This window comes from Corythoichthys intestinalis, chromosome 21 (assembly GCF_030265065.1).
Source record: "Corythoichthys intestinalis isolate RoL2023-P3 chromosome 21, ASM3026506v1, whole genome shotgun sequence".
NCBI lineage: Eukaryota > Metazoa > Chordata > Actinopteri > Syngnathiformes > Syngnathidae > Corythoichthys > Corythoichthys intestinalis.
The window spans coordinates 21491321-21516058 of NC_080415.1; the positions used below are offsets into that span (position 1 = coordinate 21491321).

Below are 24738 nucleotides of genomic sequence, written 5' to 3' on the forward strand. Positions count from 1 at the left end.
TGGCCGGCCGGGGAAGGGCCGCGGCCCCGAACCATTACCCGCGCGGCACCCCCACCCGCCCACGAGACAAGCGCGCGCCCGACGGGACCCCCGCATGGCCAGACGCTAGTCGTCTCACTCTTGATAGTTTCATAGTGATTGGTCTTGGTGGGTGAGGTGGGGTATTAACAAACTACTGGTATTTCCCCCTAAATAATCTTTGAGCCAACTAAAGAGCTCTGCAATGATTATGACAGATCACATAAATCTGTAATCCCAACATTAAATTTTTTTAAAAAGAGAAAATCGCAGTTTATTAAAGAAAAAAAACCTCTCCCTATTTTTTTTTTTTTTTTTTTTTTAAACAAAAGTCAGATTTTTTCGCAGAATACAGTCTTACTTGAATAAAAACATAAGAATATTCTTCGTATGTCTGAAATTCACCTCGACTTTTTAGATTACAACATTTTTGGGGAAACTATTACTTTTATTCCCGAAGAAAATTTTTTTTGGGTTATAAAGAGCAATATTTGTTTAAAAAAATGACAATAATAATACAATTGGCTTTCTCTATTTTTTCCCTCTTGTGACATTGTCTCCCCCCTCACAAAATTGCTTATTTTTAATTCTGATGGAATTTAGGTTTATTTGGTGTGAGTGTTACAAGAATGAAATTGAAAAAACTTCCTCTTACCCAGCTTCCTTGGAGCTAAGCATCTTAGCCCAGATCAGGTCTGTATCAATGGGCTCCTCGCGCGGATTGGTGGAGCTGACCTGCAGCATTAGGGAATCACATGGCGCCCCAGTCAATGTGGCCAAGCCCTCGATGGCACGCCCTGCCTGCAAGGCAAAGTAGGAGCCGTGTAGTTTGGCCAGGGCCTTCTCTATGAGCGCCACCCACAGCTGCTTCCTCTGGGCCTGAAATGACCACAAACAAAGTGTCACATTCACATGTCAATTTATGGTCTTCAAAACACGCACAGAACATTTGTAAAGAATGTTGCAGTAATGTTTTTGTTTTGAGGTCATGTTTTTCAGTATGCCTCCTTTTACACACCAGAAGTGTTTTCATGTATCCGTAGGTTGAGTATCACCTTAAAATGTTTGGCTTTTTCTGTTTGTTTTACAGAGCTGGGTCCAAGCAGCAGTCAGTCAATCTGCTCTGTAAACATAGTGCTTTTGTCCTCAAAGCTTGTGTTTGCATTTGGAGAAGGAAACAAATGACCACAAGCTTTCGAGATAATCCGCAGCTAATTAACAAAAATGAGATGCACGCAGTTAGATGTAGAAGCATTTTGTTTACACGAACAACATTTAAAGCAAGCTGGAAGATACTACAAAATAAGCTTGCAAATCCCAATATAATACACTGTGTGTCCACACATCTTATTGAAAAAGTGATGAGCAAATAGTACACGTTCAAATGACTTATCCTCAAATAAACGTCTAACGAGTGTGAATGAATTATTTTGTGACAAGCAAACTTGTGCCCCACTGGTTGAGTTTGACGAGGTAATTAATCAACTGTGTTGTTTGTGGATGAGCGCAAGTCGAGCACACAGCCACTCACGACGCAGCTTCATTGAGTCATAAATCTGATCGAGACAAACGCTTCTAAATAACGATGTAGTTGTATTGTTTGCTACTGAATCAATCAAATGTTCTACAATTTAGTAATGTACTTGTTCTCAGTATGAACATTATAAATATTAATAAGAGGGAAAGTAGTTTGGGCGAAGAGAACTTTATTCCCATTGTAGTGCTAAGTTATTTAAATACAGTGGAGCAAATAAGTATTTAGTCAACCACTAATTGTGCAAGTTCTCCCACTTAAAAAAATATTAGAGTAATTGTCAACATGGGTAAACCTCAACCATGTGAGACAGAATGTGGGAAAAAAAACAGAAAATCACATTGTTTGATTTTTAAAGAATTTATTTGCAAATCATGGTGGAAAATAAGTATTTGGTCAATACCAAAAGTTCATCTCAATACTTTGTTATGTACCCTTTGTTGGCAATAACGGAGGCCAAACGTCCATGCAGATCTCCTCTAGAGCAGTGATGTTTTGGGGCTGTTGTTGGGCAACACGGACTTTCAACTCCTTCCACAGATTTTCAATGGGATTGAGATCTGGAGACTGGGTAGGTCACTCCAGGACCTTGAAATGCTTCTTCTGAAGCCACTCCTTTGTTGCCCTGGCTGTGTGTTTGGGATCAATGTCATGCTGAAAGACCCAGCCACGTCTTATTTAGAGCTGTCCCGACTAGTCGACATGGTCGACGTCATCGATGACGTAAATCCGTCGACGAGCACAACATCCCGTCGACAGCTAATGAAGGGTTAAAAAATATATGCGTGGATAGTTCAGAATGTCGCACGCTTGGTATGCAAGCGGGGAAAGCGGCACAAAGTCAAAAAAACGCACCAGAGTCCAAGACATTGACTTATTTTTAAAGAAACAAAGGAGGGTAGGTACACTGTTGTGTCCTGTCTCTTCAATGCCAAGCTTGGCTGCACGTCGGCCGTGAATGATAATGACAGGACATTGTAAGTCCTTCTAACTAACTAATGACATGTTTTATTGAAGTTGCTAAGCCTGTCGCGATATGCAATAAGTCCATTTATCGCATGGTAAATAAAAATGAGGGCGGTCATTTTCACGGTTGTGTTTTATCGCCGCGCGCGCGTGCGTGCTGATGGATTTCTCTCATCAACACGCTGTAGTATTAAAGTTCAGACATACAAAATAAGAAAACACATCTATATTAAACACTATATACATATACTATATATACACTGCCAATGGGAAAACCCATTGGCAGTGTATCAAATACTTGTTCTCCCCACTGTACGTTAGCATTGCTACTTTGAGGCGAATGGGGAAAAAAGACGACCTACTTTAGCCGGCTATAAAACAGGCAGCCTTCTCCAAAACTTGCAGTTAAAAGGTGACACTTCAAACATGAAAAATCGCTGGTTAACAGCATTTGCAAAAGGAAAAAAAAATCTATTACTGACAACAAATGCAATGACAAAAAGTGCTTTTTTGCGGAGTGTAAAGCTTAAATTAGCGGTTTAGCGAACATACTTCCGGTGAACATTTCAAAATAAAAGCATGTAATGTTCGTCATATACGTAAATAACGATTTCTGGCGTTAATCCCACATACTGTACTTGAGATTCTACACTAAGACTACCTTTAAAATGACACCCTTTATGAAAATTCTGATTGGCAATGAATAATTATTATAATACTATTATATATAGTACTACAGTATACTATAATATTAATGCTAGGTATTTTTTAAAGAATTGTTTTGAATCATTTTGGAAAGGTGAAGTCAGTGTTCTGAATCTGTTTACATTCCATTCTTTTGCACAAGTTAATTCTATCAGCATTCGAACTCATTGTTTATTTGTGATTTATAATTGTAATTTATCTGTTTATTTGTACTTCAATCAAGGATTTAAGTGTTCCAAAATGTTTTTGTGAATTGACAAGCGTAAAAACAATTTTTCATTGCTAAATTAGTAAAAAAAAAAAAAAAAAAAAAAAAAAATGTTTTTTGAATTATAAGATTAGTCGACTAATCGTAAAAATAGTAGGCTGACTAATCGGGAGAAAATTAGTCGTTTGGGACAGCCCTATTATCTTCACTGCCCTTGCTGATGGAAGGAGATTTTCACTCAAAATCTCTCGATACATGGCCTCATTCATTCTTTCCTTTACACAGATCAGTCGTCCTGGTCCCTTTGCAGAAAAACAGCCCCAAAGCATGATGTTTCCACCCCCATGCTTCACAGTGGGTATGGTGTTCTTCGGATGCAATTCAGTATTCTTTCTCCTCCAAACACGAGAACCTGTGTTTCTACCAAAAAGTTCTACTTTGCTTTCATCTGACCATAACACATTCTCCCAGTCCTCTTCTGGATCATCCAAATGCTCTCTAGCGAACTGCAGACAGGCCTGGACGTGTACTGGCTTCAGCAGGGGGACACGTCTGGCAATGCAGGATTTGAGTCCCTGGCGGCGCATTTTGTTGCTGATAGTAGCCTTTGTTACTGTGGTCCCAGCTCTGTAGGTCATTCACTAGGTCCCCCGTGTGGTTCTGGGAGTTTTGCTCACCGTTCTTGTTACCATCTTGACAACACGGGGTGAGATCTTGCAAGGAGCCCCAGATCGAGGGAGATTATCAGTGGTCTTGTATGTCTTCCATTTTCTAATAATTGCTCCCACAGTTGATTTCTTTACACCAAGCGTTTTACCTATTGCAGATTCAGTCTTCTCAGCCTGGTGCAGGTCGATAATTTTGTCTCTGGTGCCCTTCGACAGCTCTTTGGTCTTGGCCATAGTGGAGTTTGGAGTGCGACCGACTGACAGGTTGTGGAAAATGGTCTTTTATACCGATAATGAGTTAAAACAGGTGCCATTAACACAGGTAACGAGTGGAGCCTCGTTAGACCTCGTTAGAAGAAGTTAGACCTTTTTGACAGCCAGAAATCTTGCTTCTTTGTAGGTGACCAAATACTTATTTTCCACTCTAATTTGGAAATAAATTCTTTAAAAATCAAACAATGTGGGTTTCTGTTTTTTTTTTTGTCCACATTCTGTCTCTCATGATTGAGGTTTACCCATGTTGACAATTACAGGCCTCTCTAATGTTTTCAAGTAGAACTTGAGGTGGTTGACTAAATACTTATTTGCCCCACTGTTAGTCTTACTATATATATATATATATTTCATAATCTGTATTTTTCAAGCAGTTCCATTCATTATTTTCACCTATTTTTCCACAGGAGTATGTGCACATATACTTAAAGACTGCAAGAATTTTTCTGTCACGCTGAAATTGTAGCACAGCTCATTTCATGTTTCATAGATGCATAAAACTACTTCCTACTTACCCTACTTCCTTTTGAGTTACACTAACCCTCTGAGAAACAGGGTAATGAAAAATGTGACTGAATGTAAAAAGATAATGTTCAATACATTTGCAGCACCGCCACAAACAAGAGGGCCACATTCATTGAGGCCCAGCAAGCAGTAAAACTATCATTAATATTACACATGATTAATGTTACATAAAGTGCGATGGTACATTAACAGTCACATTCATGTTTGGCTGCCTTCAGGGGTCACAATCTGGCACGAGTGTACTATAAAAAGCCCTTCAGAAGGTGACCACCCCGCCTCTATCCTTCCATCTTTATTAGCCTCTGTGAGCTTGAACAAGGACAAACACCAGAGCAAGATTAAGTAAAAGCACAACAGTCTTTTACTTGCATCATTTTGAATATCTTGGCATTTGTGCATTCATTCTTAATTCCCCAGCATGACTGGTCACGTCCTTGAGTGCGTACGAACCTGGGAGAAGAGGAGGAAGCCGTAGTCGTCACACGGCAGCATGTCATCTACCAGCACCGTCGTCCACGTCCCGTCTTTGCATAAGCGAACTTGGTAGGCTCCCTCTGTGCAAATAGTCCTGGTGATCATCACCCTCTCTACCAGTTCGGGACGCTCAGCCAGAACAGCCAGAGCACTGAGAAACCTGAAGGAAGAAATAAAGATGTGCAGTGCATTCAACTGGTTTTACATTTCCTAATTGTCATGTAGTCTTCGATCTCTGTCTTCATTCATATTTCTGCTATTATAAAAATATATCTGTATATACAGTATTTTTTTACTTTACTTTTTTTACTTTATTTACAGTATGTAATGCAGGGTTTAGTCACTATGCTTGTTCACATATTGACATGTTGTCATCTAAACTGCCTTTGGCTGCCGCCCAACTCTCTACGCACCCGACCCCTTTGGCCCCTCCCACAGGTGGTGAGCCCATGGGAAGGGGAACCCATGTTGCCTTTTCGGGCTGTGCCCAGCCTGGCCCCATAACGAACACCATGTTCAAACATAGGGGTGTCCACATGTGCACTTGGCACCAGGACACCCTAGGCCGCAGTTCAATGATCGACTTTGTAATCGTGTCATCGGACTTGCGGCCACATGTTTTGGACACTCGGGTGAAGAGAGGGGCGGAGCTGTCAACTGATCACCACCTGGTGGTGTGTTGGCTCCGATGGTGGGGGAAGTTGCTGGCCAGACCTGGCAGGCCCAAACGTATTGTGAGGGTCTGCTGGGAACGTCTGGCAGAATCCCCTGTCAGAAAGAGTTTCAACACCCACCTCTGGCAGAACTTCTCCCTTGTCCCGGGGGAGGTGAGGGACATTGAGTCCGAGTGGGCCATGTTCCGCACCTCCATTGTTGAGGCGGCCGATCGGAGCTGTGGCCGTAAGGTGGTTGGTGCCTGTCGTGGCGGCAATCCCCGAACCCGCTGGTGGACACCAGCGGTAAGGGATGCCGTCAAGCTGAAGAAGGAGGCCGATCAGGCCTTTTTGGCCTGTGGGACTCCGGAGGCAGATGACAGATACCGGCTGGCCAAGCGGACTGCGGCTTCGGCGGTCGCCGAGGCAAAAACTCGGACATGGGAGGAGTTCGGCGAGGCCATGGAAAACGACTTCCGGACAGCTTCGAGGAAATTCTGGTCCACCATCCGGCGTCTGAGGAGAGGAAAGCAGTGCCCCATTAACACTGTGTATAGTGAAGATGGTGTACTGCTGACCTCGACTCGGGACGTCGTGAGTAGGTGGGGAGAATACTTCGAAGCCCTCCTCAATTCCACCGACACGCCTTCCTTTGAGGGAGCAGAGTCTGGGGACTCTGAGGTGGGCTCTTCGATCTCTGGGGTTGAAGTCACTGAGGCGGTTGGTAAGCTCCTCGGTGGCAAGTCCCCAGGGGTAGATGAGATCCGCCCGGAGTTCCTAAAGGCTCTGGATGTTGTGGGGCTGTCATGGCTGACACGCCTCAACAACATTGCGTGGACATCGGGGACAGTGCCTCTGGATTGGCAGACCGGGGTGGTGGTCCCCCTTTTTAAAAAGGGGGACCGGAGGGTGTGTTCCAATTATAGAGGGATCACACTCCTCAGCCTCCCCGGTGGAGTCTATTCAGGGGTGCTGGAGAGGAGGGTCCGTCGGGAAGTCGAATCTCGGATTCAGGAGGAGCAGTGTGGTTTTCGTCCCGGCCGTGGAACAGTGGACCAGCTCTACACCCTCGGCAGGGTCCTCGAGTGTGCATGGGAGTTCGCCCAACCAGTCCACATGTGTTTTGTGGATTTGGAGAAGGCGTTCGACCGTGTGCCTAGGGGAGTCCTGTGGAGGGTGCTCCGGGAGTACGGGGTACCGAGCCCCCTGGTAAGGGCTGTTCGGTCCCTGTACGACCGGTGTCAGAGTCTGGTCCGCATTGCCGGCAGTAAGTCGAATTCGTTCCCAGTGAGGATTGGACTCCGCCAAGGCTGCCCTTTGTCACCGATTCTGTTCATAATTTTTATGGACAGAATTTCTAGGCGCAGCCGAAGCGTTGAGGGTGTCCGGTTTGGTGGCCTCAGCATTGCATCTCTGCTTTTTGCAGATGATGTGGTGCTGTTGGCTTCATCAAGCCGTGACCTCCAACTCTCACTGGGGCGGTTCGCGGCCGAGTGTGAAGCGGTTGGGATGAAGATCAGCACCTCCAAATCCGAGACCATGGTCCTCAGCCGGAAAAGGGTGGAGTGCCCTCTCTGGGTCGGGGATGAGATCCTGCCCCAAGTGGAGGAGTTCAAGTATCTTGGGGTCTTGTTCACGAGTGAGGGTAGGAGGGAGCGGGAGATTGACAGGCGGATCGGTGCAGCGTGTGCAGTGATGCGGACTCTGCACCGGTCCGTTGTGGTGAAGAAGGAGCTGAGCCAAAAGGTGAAGCTCTCGATTTACCGGTCGATCTACGTTCCTACCCTCACCTATGGTCACGAGCTGTGGGTCGTGACTGAAAGAACAAGATCCCGGATACAAGCGGCCGAAATGAGTTTCCTCCGCAGGGTGTCCGGGCTCTCCCTTAGAGATAGGGTGAGAAGCTCGGTCATCCGGGAGGGGCTTGGTGTCGAGCCGCTACTCCTCCGCGTTGAGAGGAGCCAGTTGAGGTGGCTCGGGCATTTGGTTCGGATGCCTCCTGGACGCCTCCCTGGAGAGGTGTTCCGGGCATGTCCCACCGGCAGGAGGCCCCGGGGTCGACCCAGGACACGCTGGAGAGACTATGTCGCTCGGCTGGCCTGGGAACGCCTTGGAATCCCGCCGGAGGAGCTGGCTGAAGTGGCTGGGGAGAGGGAAGTCTGGGCTTCCCTGCTAAAGCTGCTGCCCCCGCGACCCGACCCCGGACTAAGCGGAAGATAATGGATGGATGGATGGATCATCTAAACTGCTAATTTATAATCTTAACCAGATTATTTTACTTAAATCTTATCACATAATTTTCTCCATCTTGTTTAGTGTTAAAGACTAGTTAACAGATTAATGCATCAGATTATTCCGTTTACCTTAAGTATATATTACATATACATCTTAAAGTTGTTTTTTTTTTTTTTCACCTAAATCAAGAAAAGCCTGCTTTCAAGTAGGGCTGCAGCTATGGAATATTTTAGTAGTCGATAAATCGATGAACTAGTTAGTTCGACTAATCGGATAAGGAACATAAAAAATTAAAATACCTGAGCTGAGCCTCAAACGGTATAAAAAAATAAATGAGGATCTAAGTACAACGAAGGAACAACTGGCTAACTTATATAGCAAAATTATGCTATCTTAAATGATACAAAATGCTAACTTTTTTTTTTTTACAGTGCTCTTAACAAATGGTTCAAACACATAATCTCACGCACAAAAAATGGTTACAAACACCTCGAAACTAAATTACGAATGCATTAAAAAACAAGCTCAAACAAAAACTTAGCTTATGTTGGTCTTCACAGAGAGCAGCTGGATTCAGCCATGTGAAATTAGTTATGTCATATTCACTGTTGCCACTGGAGGGCAGTGTGTCCACCCAAATTAATACATCTAAATGCAAACACTTTCAAAAACCATTACAACGCCCTTCAATCAAACGAATACTCGAAGCAGCAAAATTTAATTTCAATCTTTTTTCTAATCGAATTACTCAAGCTAATTGAGTAATCATTGCAGCACTACTCTCTAGTAATGTTTTGAACAATATCTATTCTTGAATTAAGAACATTTCTGATAAACAAGCTATTTCAAGATTAAAAATACTAATTTATTGCTTAAAAGTCAGTTAAGAAAAATAGCTAGCTGAAAATAAGCTTATTTCAAGAAATCTGAGTAAAATTTACTCGAAGCACTGGCAGATAATTTCACTTATTTCTATTAGAGTTACACTGAAAACAAGGGAATTTATCTAGTTTTAAGGAGGTGTGTTTTTGAAGCGTAAGGCTAGTTGGCTGTCATTAGTCTAAAATAAAAGGTACTCTAGTTTACCTTTTAAATTGCGATTGTTGGAAACAACTTACAATTGGAATAATGCATCTTCAATTTAAAAAATGAATACAAATTGAAAAACAAACATTGTCCATCCTTGGTTACTATACTGTCAGCTTATACTACTGCTGTTTTCATCAGCAAGAGTGGTTGGCACAGCTCTACTCTACTTCTGTTGGTTGGCTGCCTGGTTGTTTGCTGGTTTATTAGGACAACTGTGCGAATGTGTGTGTGTGAGCGAGAGGAAGAATTTGGGTTACATCCTGTTGAGAGTGAGAGGATTTGGCTCCAGGGAGGGTTATTTTTGATAAGCTGTGTGTGTGCTGCTGATGGAACTTGTATTGGGACAACTTTGCGAGAGACTTGACTTTGTTGTCTGCGTGTATGATTGAGCACACATGCATACACCCCCAAAGGACACAAAATAAGGACAGAAAGATAAAGCACATGTCCAAACTTCTGTGAATTATCTTCCTGTCAGGTAGATTTGTACAACTTCGCACCGTGATCTTGATTTTTTTCTTTCTTTCTTACACCATATATTCTCTTTATCAATTCACTATCTGTCTTTCATACAACATCCCAAACTCCCCATCCTCAAGACTGAATTAAGTGCATGTGAAATGTTTTGCAAAGTCAAACAAGATACTCGACTAGTCTCTGTCGTTCACACCTAATTGAACAAAGCAGAATTTATTACTAGAGATGTCCCGATCCGATATTTGGATCGGATCGGACGGCGGTATTGGCAAAAAAATGCGCATCGGTATCGGATCGGAACACAGGAAAAATTCCGATCCAGACTTCCGATCCAGTTTTTTTTTTTTTTAAAGTCCGGTCCGGGTTTTCCATCGCACCAATTTACATAATCCATTCCAGTTTTTGCTTCGGTTTCCCTAAAATTCGGTCCGCATTTTACGGCACACCTTCAACACACTACATTTACATTACCGTCTCCCAATTTACCGAGACTTTATCGGTAAAAATGCCAGCTGTGTGGGATCATTTCACCTTAAAGGACAACAAAGACGAAGCAACATATGCCACAATAAAGTCAAGCGTAGTGGTAAAGCTGTAAGAGGTTTTAATGCAACCAACCTAATCCAGCATTTAGCGAAATACCACCACAAACAATATGAGGAGTATGTTAAGAAAACCGAAGACAAAAAGAAAGGTCCTACGCAACTAACACTGGCAGAAACTTTTGCTATGCGTGACAAACTGGCACTCGACAGTCCCAAAGCCCAGGGAATAACAAGAGTCATTGCCGAAGAATTCATTCTGGATGACGAGCCATTATCTCACGTGAGTAAAGACGCACCATTCAACACGCGATTCGGCCGCTGAAGATTGGAGAACGATTCACAAACATCCAAATTCCGATTATTGAAATATGTCAAGTAAAGCGGAACTAATACACAGCGCGGTCTTCGGGACGCAATGCGCAAAGTAAACATAACTTGTCTTAGACCCGGGTAATGCCAATGCTCAACTCACGGCTTTAGCTTAACTCATGCCACTGGATAAAAAACACAAGAATACCTGACTTCTGCTGACAGCCGCAACAAACTACGTCAACGTCGTTTTACTGGAGATAATAGATATCATATGTAAATAGAACCAGATGCTACACGACAGATTCGACGGCGTTAACAACATTGAAGTATGGAAAACTAAATGGCCACCATCTTTAAGCAGGAGACTTCCGTAGTAGGCTGTTGTGAACCTTCCAAGCGAACCTAATTAACTTTTTATCTAAAATACTCCTGAATCGGCAAAATCTTGACTTGAATCTATCTTCAAAACAGTTTTAAAACTTTCACATGTCGAAAGTAGACAGAAGGGAAATTATGGAATAACGGGAGCAATTTTAACAACTTTAACAGTTGATTTGCAAAATTAAATGAATTGAATGTAGTTTAAAGCTGCTGATACAGAATGGGGACTTGAGTATTTTATTTACCGTTTTAAAATGTTAACTTGATACTGAAATAGTTGTTTATTTAAACCTGAGAGGCTTTTTATACAATTTTTGTAACTAATGCACGAAACATTAAAAGCATCTAATAGCTTGGGGGATTTGTGGGATTTTCCACTGAAGTTGTTGGTGTGTTTTGCTTTTTTAAGACAGTTTACAATATTATTTGCATGTTTTACTGACTGACTATGCCATTTCTGTTTGTTATTTATAATGTTTTGTGTTTGTCACTGAATAAACAGGTCAGTTTCTTGTTACCAACCGTTGTGTGTTATTCAAACTCACCTAATTCAGCTGGCTAGTTGTTATCAAGGGTACTAAAACCTTTTTCAACATGAGTCTGACAACTAAGTAAGTAGGCTAAATAACTTTTAACTTAAACCCATGCTCAGATAGGTCGGTATCGGTATCGGCCAGTATCGGTATCGGAAGTGCAAAACAATATCGGTATCGGATCGGAAGTGCAAAAACCTGGATCGGGACATCCCTATTTATTACCTCTTTATAATGCTGTCTTAAGACTTTACTTGTATACAGCTGTGATCTCTTGGTGTTTGGTGTTTTTACTCTTGCACATTTCCATAAATAAGGGGAATAAAACCCATAAAAAGATGTTGCATCCCGATGTACAAAAGGATTTTGTGTAATTTGAAGAAGGTTTGTTTATTTTAGTACTTAACATGGAAAAGTGGAACAAATTGCACTTCTTGGTAGAAATGAGTTTTTAATGTTAGCATCCAAAATTTTATGCACAGTGAACATTGCAATCATGGCCTCTCTCTATGAGTTAAATTACGAAGCCCGAGGAGCTTCCTACTTCCTTGTGATGTGTTCTGACAGCTCACCAGCAATTTCCCAGCAGCCCTTGGAGGATGTCAGAGGGTCGTGGCGTGCGGAAAACGGACCATTTGACGCTACGGTCTTTGAAGTTACTGCATTTGATCTCGTGGGGGCGGAGCCACTTTTTTATTCGCTGCTGGACGCTGTCGCCCTCGGGGAAGCCAACCGATCGAGGTCCTGGGGGGAAGCTGTCGTCCACGAAGTTCACCGTGTTCTAATTGAGGGTGAGAAAGGACACAGTAAAGAGTGGAGCGTGAAAAGGAGACGAGGAAATGGGTGAGAAAACGAAACAAATGTGCCAATTACATAAATTCTACTCACTGTGTTTTTGGCAACAAACAAGGAATGAATTAAACTTTATCTTAAGGCACTACTGCACTTTAAACCCCTTAAATATTACCATGAATTGTAGATTTCCAAGATTAACAAGCAGATACATTCAACATAAAAAAAAATACCAGCTTTTGACCGATTGTCTCAGCCATTCACCTATGAAAACGAGAAACTACTAAAATTTGAGGCTGCACGAGGACTATGAAATAACTCAAATGAAAAGTATTTGAAGGAAGAGAACAAAATAATGAAATTACGTAGCAGAATATCAAATGAGGACCTTGTTGTACAAATTGGGTGCAGGACCAACAGTGCTGGCCAAGTTGTGGCACCCCTGCAATTCTGTCATACAACTCTCAATTTCTCCCAGAAAAAGATTGCAATTACAAATGCTTTGGTAGTAATATCTTCATTTATTTTCCTTGCAATGAAAAAAAAGCAAAAGAGAATGAAAAAAATAATTAAATCATTATAATTTTACACAAAACTCAAAAAATGGGCCGGACAAAAGTATTGGCACCTTCAGACTAATACTTGGTAGCACAACCTTTCGACAAAATAACTGCGAACAACCGCTTCCGGTATCCATTAATGAGTTTCTTACAATGCTGTGCTGGAATTTTAGACCATTCTTCTGTGGCCAACTTCTCCAGGTCTCTGAGATTTGGAGGGTGCCTTCTCCAAGCTGCCATTTTCACATCTCTTCACAGCTGTTCTATGGAATTCAGGTCTGGACTCATTGCTGGCCACTTTAGAAGTTTCCAGTGCTTTCTCTCAAAACATTTTCTAGTGATTTTTTAAGTGTGTTGTGGGTCATTGTCCTGCTGGAAGAACCAGGACCTCTGAGGGAGACCCAGCTTTCTCACACTAGACCGTACATTATGCTGCAAAATTTGTTGGTAGTCTTCAGATTTCATAATGCCATGCACACTATCAAGCAGTCCAGTGCCAGAGGCAGAAAGCAACCCCAAAATATCAGAAACCTCCGCCATGTTTGACTGTGGGGACCGTGTTCTTTTCTTTGAAAGCCTTGTTTTTTCCTGTAAAGTCTATGTTGATGCCTTTCCCAAAAAGCTCTAATTTTGTCTCATCTGACCAGAGAACATTCTTCCAAACATTTTTGGCTTTCTCAGGTAGGGTTTGGCAAAGTCCAGCCTGGCTTTTTTATGTCTCTGGGTCAGAATTGGGGTCTTCCTGGGTATCCTACCATAGAGTCCCTTTTCATTCAGACGCCGACGGATAGTACGGGTTGACACTGTTGTACCCTCGGACTGCAGGACAGCTTAAACTTGTTTGGATGTTAGTCGAGGTTCTTTATCCACCACCCGCACAATCTTTCATTGAAATTTCTCGTCAATATTTCTTTTCCGTCCACATCTACGGAGGTTAGCCACAGTGCCGTGGCCTTTACACTGCGCACGGTAGGCACAGGAACATGGAGGCCTTTGTGGGGATGGACTTGCAGCATTGAGATTGCCCATGCTTCCTCATAATTTTGCTTCTCAAGTCCTCAGACAGTTCTTTGGTCTTCTTTTCTCTATGCACAATGTGGTACACACAAGATCACATGACAGAGGTTGAGTCAACTTTAATCCATTTTAACTGGCTGCAAGTGTGATTTAGTTATTGCCACCACTTGTTATGTGCCACAGGTAAGTAACAAGTGCTGTTAATTTCACAAATTAAAGAAGCATCACATGATTTTTCAAAGGGTGCCAAAACTTTTGTCTGGCCGGACAAAATGTTGTGTAAAAGACAAACCATCACAACCTTTGGACGGATTCACTACAGAGAAATGCTCGCTTTAAATCAAGACATAGAATATTGAAGGCGTTTCAAATGGAGCTCTGTCTTTACTACTCACACAGCCTCACACCAAACAACATGATATCCGACACACTACCTGCTCATCTAAAACCCCTTTGTACAGCAACACATGCTACTCCGGTTTCCTATTTGTGGTGTTACAAGTTAGCTCGGCAAGCTTTGTTGTCAGACTGGCAGGGGATACTGCAGGCATCCCACTGGTAGCTCCCAGTGAAGCAAATAGATTGCTTGCCAGCCCCTGCTCATAATTCAATTCGTTTGCCTTGATTCCGCAACAGTGACCAGACAAGAGTCACTGCCTCACCACTGTCGCTGCCATCCAAGGTCGCAATATAGCGCACAGAGTGCAAAGTTCACTGGTTTATGCACGACCCCATGAACTAGCTTTGGCGTTTTATGGACGCACGTGCTTATGTGGATTTACTACCACAGTGTGAAGGAAGAAAACACTTCAGCCCTTGACTTCAAAATACAAAAGGTGTATGAAGACAAGGAACAATAATGTCATGCTTTGCCCAACCCTCCATTGATACACACAGTCTAAAAGCTTTTCAAATAAATTCTTCTGTCGTGATCCTGTGGTAAACTAAAACATAACTGTTATCTGGCTGTTGCATGACACTAAATCCATGGTGAAAATGCCACATTTTATGAATTTAAAATGATTGAACGAGACACCATTTCAGGCAACTGTCAGTGAAATTTGTCAAACGGTGGCCTTTTTCCTGTACACCAAAGATACTGGCAAGTGACTATATATTAGAACTTTAGTACCTGTAATTCAAACAGGCAATCAACTTGATCTTTTAATGGTACTCCACTGTGTTGAGTTGAAATTGGAGTTTATTTTCAAGAGGGGTTTTATTTTACAGTGATTGTGTCTAAGGTGTTGCAATGTCTACAGAGTGCGATTCCCTGTTTCCATAACAGTGGACACGTGCCAGGATGCAAAACGTAGACTGCTTCCTCTCAGAGAGCTCCCAGCAGACGCAAAACTGGCAGGCATACAAGACTGCTTTTTAGACGGCGGCAAGCTTGTAGCCAAATATCATAGGTGGCGTAGACAACCTGTTTATCTCCAGAAACATGCCGACAAGAATGTATCGAGGCAGATTTCACAGCATCACACTTATTTAACGCAAAACAAAAAGGTGAACTCAACACTCTGGCAAAAAGCATAAGTACCACGGGGAGAGAACAGCTGCTAACTGCAAACAGTCACAACAAACAATGTTTGCGGATAGTCAAAGTTAGGCCTGAAATTTGGCTGAACGATGCTGTCGACAGAAGGATGAAGAGGAAAGCAAAACTAGCTTCAAAATGTACTGTAATATTCTGTTAGCTGGTTTGGTAGCTTGAAACATAGACTTCATAATGATATAGACTAGTGATGCACAATAATACATTTTTCAACCGATATCGATAACCGATAATTTCCTGCCACTTCCACTCGATAACCGATAATGTCACGCCGATAATTCTATTCAAATATGTAAAATTTTTAAGTATACAAAGATCAAATGTTACTGTGCAAAAATGTAATTTAGTGCTATTTTTTTCCACAACAAATGTGAACAAGTAGTAAATTCCAACAACTAAACAATGGCAATGACGTTGTGTAATGGTAAGCTTTTGGCAACAATTACTTAGAGAGTAAACACCCAAGTTGCACAAAAATGCCTTTAAAATTAAGCCATTCTTAACATAGATCACATTACTACACTGCAAAAACACCTCCTTAAAACTAGCAGAATTGGACAAAACTGTTGATTGCGCATATTTGGAGGCTAAATCAAGTATATAATTACCGGATTGCATTATCGGTTGAATTTCGCGTTATCTGGATTATCTGATTATCATAATTGCCATTATCGGCCGATAATTATCGGTGACCGATATTATCATGCATCTCTAATATGGACGGGACACATTCCCCAGACACTGCGCCACGCCTTCAAGTAGGGGGCCGTCTTACACTCCGCTTCAGTCGGTTGAAGTCGGTCGCAGTTATTCTCACATGCAGCGATCCAACGCCGGATTTAGGTTGAAAACGTACGAAAACTGTACCGCATACAAACAGGAAGGATTTTCTCAGGAGTGATTTGTTAGAGGATTCAAGGTAATTTGTATATTTTCGCACCATGCATGCATTATGAAACGTGAAAAAAATTTATGAGAGAAATTAACCTCTAGGGCATTGGCTTCATAATTGAAATATTTACGTAAAATAAATGCTAACTGCCCATTTTTTTTTTTTTTTTGCTTTTAACTAAGAATCGAGACTGTTTTACGTTCATATCTATAAAGAATTCAGGGATTTAAGCATTTATTCACAAGAATTTTCAACGTAAAAAGCTCTTTGTGCTGATAAGGCGGCGCCACAGTGGCTTAATGACTAGCAACACATTTGACATAGTTACGTAAAAAAAAAAAAAAAAAAAAAAAAAAAAAAAAAAGAGAACTGCCCGTTTTTTTTTTTTGCTTTTCACCAAGAATCGAGACTGTTTCACGTCCATATCTGTAAAGAATCCAGGAATTTAAGCATTTATTCAAAAGAATTTTCAACGTAAAAAGATCTTTGTGGTGATAAGGTGGCGCCATAATGGCTTAAGGACTAGCAGCACATTCGACATATTTATGTAAAATAAATGCTAACTGCCAGTTTTTTTTCTTTCTTTTAACCAAGAATCGAGACTGTTTTACGTCCATATCTGTAAAGAATCCAGGAATTTAAGCATTTATTCAAAAGAATTTTCAACGTAAAAAGATCTTTGTGGTGATAAGGTGGCGCCAAAATGGCTTAAGGACTAGCAGCACATTCGACATATTTATGTAAAATAAATTCTAACTGCCCGTTTTTTGTTTTTTTTCTTTTAACCAAGAATCGAGACTCTTTTTCATCCATATATACAGTGGGGAGAACAAGTATTTGATACACTGCCTATGGGTTTTCCCATTGGCAGTGTATCAAATACTTGTTCTCCCCACTGTATAAAGAATTTGGGGAGTTTAGCATTTATTCACAAGAGTTTTCAACGTAAAAAGCTCTCTGTGGTGATAAGGCGGCGCCACAGTGGCTTAAAGACTAGCAGCACATTCAACATATTTACATAAAATAAATGCTAATCACCCTTTCCCTTGTCTTTTAACCAATAATTGAGACTATTTTACCTCCATATCTATAAAGAATTCGGGGATTTAAGCATTTACTCACAAGAATTTTCAACGTAAAACTCTCTTTGTGTTTCCACTTGGTCAGCTTTGACGGAGATAGGGCCCCTATTAATCGGCCCCGCCCCATCAATACATTATGAAGTGTATGCTTGAAATAAGGTGAGTTGTATTCTTTATTCCCATGGCGACCCTGATTCACCAACCTTGGTGGTTAACAATAGCATCAACCTGTCTAGAGAGAACATGTCTATCATAAGAGATAATGATTCTTTCCAGGGTTGGTTGCAGTGGTGGCCAAAACATTTGTTCCAGACTAAAATGATTATAAACTCATAAAACATGAGTTGTGCTTGCGTTACACGCTTAAATGCATTATTTGGCATTTTGGCCTTTAGACAAATAGTATTTAGCCACAGTGGCTTCAATAACACCAGACTAGTCCAACGGTGTCATACTCAGCCTGCCACATCATTAAAATGTGACCAACTAAAGCAAATTAAATGTGTCTGGCATTCACATTTCTTGCTGAAACGTTTTTTTTTTTTTTTTGAAGACATCACTGACAAAATTCCGAAAGGGCCATACAGTGGGGCAAATAAGTATTTAGTCAACCATGAGTTGTGCAAGTTCTCCCGCTTGAGAATATATAAGAGAGGCCTGTAATTGTCAACGTGGGTAAACCTCAACCATGAGAGACAGAATGTGGAAAAAAATAACAGAAAATCACATTATGATTTTTAAAGAATTTATTTGCAAATCATGGTGGAAAATAAGTATTTGGTCAATACCAAAAGTTCATCTCAATACTTTGTTGGCAATAACGGAGGCCAAACGTTTTCTGTAACTCTTGACAATCTTTTCACACACTGTTGCTGGTATTTTGGCCCATTCCCCCATGCAGATCTCCTCTAGAGCAGTGATGTTTTGGGGCTGTCATAGGGTAACACAGACTTTCAACTCTCTCCACAGATATTCTATGAGGTTGAGATTGGCTAGGCCACTCCAGGACCTTGAAATGCTTCTTACGAAGCCACTCCTTTGTTGTCCTGGCTGTGTGTTTGGGATCATTGTCATGCTGAAAGACCCAGCCACAATGCCCTTGCTGATGGAAGGAGATTTTCACTCAAAATCTCTCGATGCATTGACCCGTTCATTCTTTCCTTTCCACAGATAAGTTGTCCTGGTCCCTTTGCAGGAAAAACAGCCCCAAAGCATGATGTTTCCACCCCCATGCTTCACAGTGGGTATGGTGCGATTGAATATTCTTTCTCCTCCAAACACGAGAACCTGTGTTTCTACCAAAAAGTTCTATTTTGGTTTCATCTGACCATAACACATCCTCCCATTCATCTTCTGGATCATCCAAATGCTCTCTAGCGAACCGCAGACGGGCCTGGACGTGTACTTTCTTCAGCAGGGGGACACGTCTGGCAGTGCAGGATTTGAGTCCTTGGCGGCGCATTGTGTTACTGATAGTAGCCTTTGTTACTGTGGTTTCTGTAGGTCATTCACTAGGTCGCCCCGTGTGGTTCTGGGATTTTTGCTAACCGTTCTTGTTATCATTTTGACACCACGGGGTGAGATCTTGCATGGAACCCCAGATCGAGGGAGATTATCAGTGGTCTTGTATGTGGTCTAGCAATTCTAATAATTGCTCCCACAGTTGATTTCTTTACACCAAGGGAAGAGTGAAGAGTTACAGAAAACGTTTGGCCTCCGTTATTTCCAACAAAGGGTACATAACAAAGTATTGAGATGAACTTTTGATGAACTTTGGTACAGACCAAATACTTATTTTTCACCATGATTTGCAAATAAATTCTTTAAAAAAAAAAAAAATCAAACAATGTGATTTTCTGTTTTTTTTTTTGCCACATTCTGTCTGTCATGGTTGAGGTTTACCCATGTTGACAATTACAGGCCTCTCTAATCTTTTCAAGTAGGAGAACTTGCACAATTGGTGGTTGACTAAATACTTATTTGCCCCACTGTAAGTATGTGGCTTTTTTTTTTTTTTTTTGCAGATATCCCTGACAAAATTCCGAAAGGGCCATAAGTATGTGCAAAATAAATAATTATGATACAAAGTTGTTTTTTATTGTAGTACAGTGGTACCTCTACATACAAAGTTAATTTGTTCCAGGACATTGTAAGTCGAAATGGTCATATGTCGAGCAGGATTTTTCAATAAGAATATATTATAATTCCATTAATACATTTGACAGCCCGAAAACCTACACTAATTTCTTAATAAATACTGCTGTTACTATTGCAAATAGCAATTACACAGCGCAAAACAAATAAATTAAGAATAAAAATAGTAATAATATTGTAATAATACGGTAGTAAAAATAATACCTGTAATAATGGCACGAATCGGGTTCTAATGTGGTGAATGTGTTTGCTTGGTGTACCTGAACACATCACGTGGCTGACTTGACAGAGTGAGCTAGGACTTTTTTTCACTTTGTTCAGCTGTGGCAGACAGTAGCCGTGTTGTGTTGCACAAGTTGATGGAATAAATGATAACAAACCTGACGAGGCTGGTGATTTCTTTGGCGCTGTTACCACAGTAATACTTGTCACCTTAACTTATAAAGACTGGCGAACTGAGGACTGAGGAGGACCGTCGAGAGTAGACATTCTACGGCCGTATTGTCGAATCAGTTCACGGATGCGCACACCACCCTCATATTTTTCTATCATTTCCATTTTCATTTCAATCGTAATCATTAAGGATGCAACAATACTCGGTTTTATAATGAACTGTTCGACACACCCTCTTCGATTCAATACGCAAAAATATTCGATGCAAATGAAAAGCTTGCGCTAATATGCCCATGGTGCATCGAAAACTGCGGGCTGTGCCTTGAAAAACTGAGTTCCTCCTGCCCGCGAGCAGCCCTCCTCCTCTCCTCCCACAAACTGCGTGGAGGGCGGAGTGAAGCACGCTGCATTTGTTTGTGGCCGAAGTAATAGACACGACAATCATGGCTAGCGAGGAAAGACAAAAGTTTGAGGAGGCGGCTTCAGCGTCGTACAGATCCGCTGTGGCGGCATTTTGGGTTTGCTGATACGCTATCCCCTCTCGTACATATTTCACAAAGACTGTCTTCCCGGATATTTACAACGAAGTCTGCCGAAACATTGTTACCGACTTGGCTGCTACGAACAACCTCGCTTTGACAACAGACAGCTGGATGGACGTGATGAACAATGAGTGGCAAATTAAGAGCGCTGTAGTTCAAACTCGTCCTGTTTATGAAAGTCGATTGTCATATGCTGGTGTTGTGCAGTAATGAACAGACGTGACTTCTGTGGCGTATATACTTTTTTAATGTTCGCACAGACAACACTCAAGTGCACACACTACATATCATCAAATGCCAAACTAGATGTGCTACGTTAGATCCCATGCCATTGGCTACGTGAGCCCAGAGTGATCATGGGACGCGTAATCCATATATTACATCGATATATTATAAACCGCCATGACTAAATGAGAGTTAAGCAGGCCAAATCAATCCATACCAGTGACTATAGATAATGCTGCAAATATTGTTAATTCAGTACGTGACACAGATGGACTCGGGCCACAAATAGGATGTTTTGCTCATGTAGTAAACCTAGCTGCTAAGAGAGCTGTAGCAATCAACAGTGTGCTCTTCCTCAGTTTACAAACAGTAAAGATTGTTCGCAGCACTTTTATACGAAATGTCTTCACGTCAGTAAGAAGTAAGCACATAAATATTATGCACTAAAATGCATGTTTATATGGTGGCAAAGTTATTTTTGCTTGTTAGCAAAGTAAAAAACCAGAAACAAAAAATACAAGTGTTATTTTTTTTTCCAGAGCATTAAATGTATTAAATCGAAAATCGTGTCCCCCGTATCAAAAATCGTACCAAACCGTGACTTAACCGTATCATTGCTTCCCTAGTAAGCATCACGTTTCACTTTTTTCACCACCTGCACTAACATTCTTGGAGCCCATGTTGATTTCTCTCATGAGAAAATCTTACGGGAAAACAAAGAAACTGCTACGCTGTCATAAATCGTCGTATTTCCAGCATGTCGTCAGATTTAGAAACAAATGGAGAGTAAAATTTTACGTCGGATGTCGAAAAGATCGTGTGCCAAAGCGGTATGTTGAGGTACAACTGTACTCGATTGAAAATCCCTTGCAGTCAATTACAGCCTGACTTTTGGAACAAATACACATAACCAGACAGGTGTATTGATGTTGATTAACTGCCCATGTGCCTTGTATTATTTTAATTGTGTTTTTTTTTTATGCTTGCAGAGTAATCATGTCTTGAGAGAAATAGATAAACTCTCAGACTTCTAAAATGGAAGAGCTCCAGATGATGCTGTTAGTGATTACGTTCACCATAGGGAAGCGGATCATTTCTGCCCTGTGCTCAAGCTCTGTGGTTATAAATAGACCAGCCCAGCGTTTGCCTTAGCATGTTCACACACATGCAGTCAGCCGCGAAAACATTGTGACACTGGGACAGGTTGAGCATGAGAAGGGGGTGAGCGATCACTTGAATGCCAGTCTGAAATTGGATAAAGATGTGAGGAGAGAGGGTACGAGTGCTCTCAGATTGCTTCCCCAACCAGCAATGTAGCCATGAATAAAGTAATGTAATGAAAGTCATCGCATGCTATTGTGACGTTTTTAATTAAATTGAGAATTTTAGCGAAGTTAGCGTTTTTCAACCATTTTAACATTTTGGACCTGAGCAGTCTTGACAGAGTTCCCAAACAGTGGCAAAGATGCACTCACCCCATAAAATTTGTGTTAGAGAAGATAATAAACACTTTAAGCATATGTCTTCGATAGTTATTGTAGAGATGAAACCATGTCTCCATGTCATTGGAGAAGAAAAAAAAAGTTAAATAAAAAAACAAAAAAACATGCAATTTACAATTTATAGGGCATTCAGTTTCTAAACAACAAAGGTCTTTGGTAAAAATGGTTAAAAGCAGTAAAAGTGTAAATTGTATACAATTGTTCAATATGACATCGAGAATGCTGTTATCGTTTTTCTTACCTCCCTGCAGAAGCTGACAATGTTCTCCCAGAGTTCCTTGGCTTCACCCTCATCATTTCGCCGACGGGCCTCGACATGCATGCTCTCTCTCCTTTTTAGAGGCTTTATCACCTTGCGAAGGGTGAGGTACTGCTGGGGCGTGTGGCATGCTGCACAATTCTTGGCCTTAATGTCATTGAGCAGCGTACATGCTGGGCAACTCCACTGCCCAGGCCTCTCCGGAAGGCTGGATGAGATGGACGACGACGAGGAGGAACTAGAAGAAGTGAATGCTGACGATGAGGAAGAAAAACCTCTGCCCTGTTTCCGTGTTTTATGTCCAATGGCAGATGAAGAAGAGGCTGGTGTGCAAGAGCATGCTGTGCCAGGCCCAGAGGGGACCTGACCACAATGTGTACAGCAACGAGGCAAGGGCGCCTGTTGCTCCTGGAAGCCATGAAGCTTGGACGATCCACAGGCAGAACACTTTGGCGCACCTGTGGGGTTGCGCAGGGTGCACTTGCAGCAGGCCCAGGTGCTGAAGTCTGGGCTGGACGGGCTCGCCGGGGTGAAACGCACCGTCTCGCAACCTAAATCGATAAGGTCAGCGCCAGCCCGTGATGATCTGCAGGTTTCACATTTGGACGAGCCACTTGGGTTAGCTAAAGAGCAACCTGGGCACTTCCAAGTGGGAGCTCCTGAGGAAGGGTGGTGGGAAGCCTGGGGAGTCTTTAGAGGGTCTTCTTCTTCTAAGATGCTGAGGCGCTTACTGGGGTATGTGGGCTCCTGGGGTTGGGCATGTTTGGGTTTGGTAGGTCTCTGTGGGCCAGGCTGGGGGAGTACACTCGCACTTGAAGGAGATGTGGGGCTTGGAGTGTTAGTGCCTGGATTTGGCGGTCGGCCAGTTGGCGGCACCTCTCTCCTACTTCGTGGCACCGGATTGTTCTGGAGGGAGGAAAAAGCACTAAATGTTGAAGACGGCACATGAGGAGGTTCTTGGGGTTCGCAGGGAGGAGCTGGAGGTGAATCATCAGTTAGGTCTATGACTAGAGGAGCAGTTCCTGCTGAGGCCACAGGAAATCCTAGTACAGGAGTGCGAACCTCTGGTACCACCAAAGCCTCAGGGGGGATTTTGGGTAACGATAGTTTCCTGGGTCCACCACAAGCGGAGCATGACAATGCAACCGGTGTATTGTGAAGTGTGCAACGAGGACAAGCCCAGCCTGAATGTTGCTGCTCCAAGCCACCAACTTCCCCATTGGTTTCTGACAGTCTCAACATGTCCTCTTTAACCGGAACCTGGCCTTGAGGTTCTGAATGCACTGCGGGTGTGACGGTAGGAGTTGGGGGTTCTGTAGTAGGAGCAGGGGGGAGACCGTTTGAGGTGGCAGCTATGGTTGTGATGGCAGGCGCAGGGGTGGTGGCTGATGGTCCGAAGCCGCAGACAGAGCAGGCTCTCGATCCCTGAGGATTATTAAGGGTACAGCGAGGGCAAGCCCAGCGATGCTCCTCGGTACTGCTCAGGCGAAGAATCTGATTAAGGTCAGGTTTCTGGCGAGGCGCCTCACAGATCGAACAGCGAGGTGCTCCACCGACATTTAAGAACGTGCAGCGTCCACATGACCACTCACTGCCTCGCACTGCAGCTGCCATGGAGCCAGGAGAATGAGAGTGGCTGTGAAAAACAAAAACAAACGTAAGAACAAATTCTAATATTTTGACGAATCTTTTGCCATTCTGCATTTACCATTATTTGATCACATTATTACCAAGATACAGATATACCTTTTGGGATATTTTGTATCTATGTCCTGGCATTACTCTTAAACGTGGAGACAAGCTGTGCCTTTATGGTCCTCAAAAAATTTAGTAATAATCTTGTGTAGAATGTTAAGAGTAGATTGTTCTTTAAAGAACAGAAATCGACTCCTGTAACCCGTTTCCAACAGCTTATTGAGTAACATTGAAGACAAGTTTATTGATTGAAGACAAAATTCTGTGGAAAAAGTATTTGGAAATGAAAGCTTGAGATGGCAGGGGCCATGAGTGAATAATAATAAGATAAACTATCAAGAGAGGGAATACTTGCTTCCAGTGAGATAATGGTGATTATCTAAAGGAAGAGTAAGGATAAAACATTTGAGAACACATGACAGGGACCCAGACAAAACGCGAAAGGAAAAATGGAGTGTGAGAGAGAAAGAT

At 42.2% G+C, this 24738-nt stretch overlaps 1 protein-coding gene across 4 annotated transcripts in view; it reads right to left on the reverse strand.

Moving 5' to 3' along the window:
• The window catches only part of capn15 (calpain 15), a 74270-nt gene that overhangs the window by 26641 nt on the left and 22891 nt on the right, over positions 1-24738 (reverse strand). For all 4 annotated transcript variants that reach the window (XM_057825574.1, XM_057825575.1, XM_057825576.1 and 1 more), the window contains exons 2-5: positions 22555-24208; positions 12169-12377; positions 5348-5531; positions 674-897 (exon numbers count right to left, since the gene is read on the reverse strand). In XM_057825574.1, the coding sequence (XP_057681557.1) occupies positions 674-897; positions 5348-5531; positions 12169-12377; positions 22555-24208 (2271 nt within the window). The remainder of the gene's footprint in view (positions 1-673; positions 898-5347; positions 5532-12168; positions 12378-22554; positions 24209-24738) is intronic.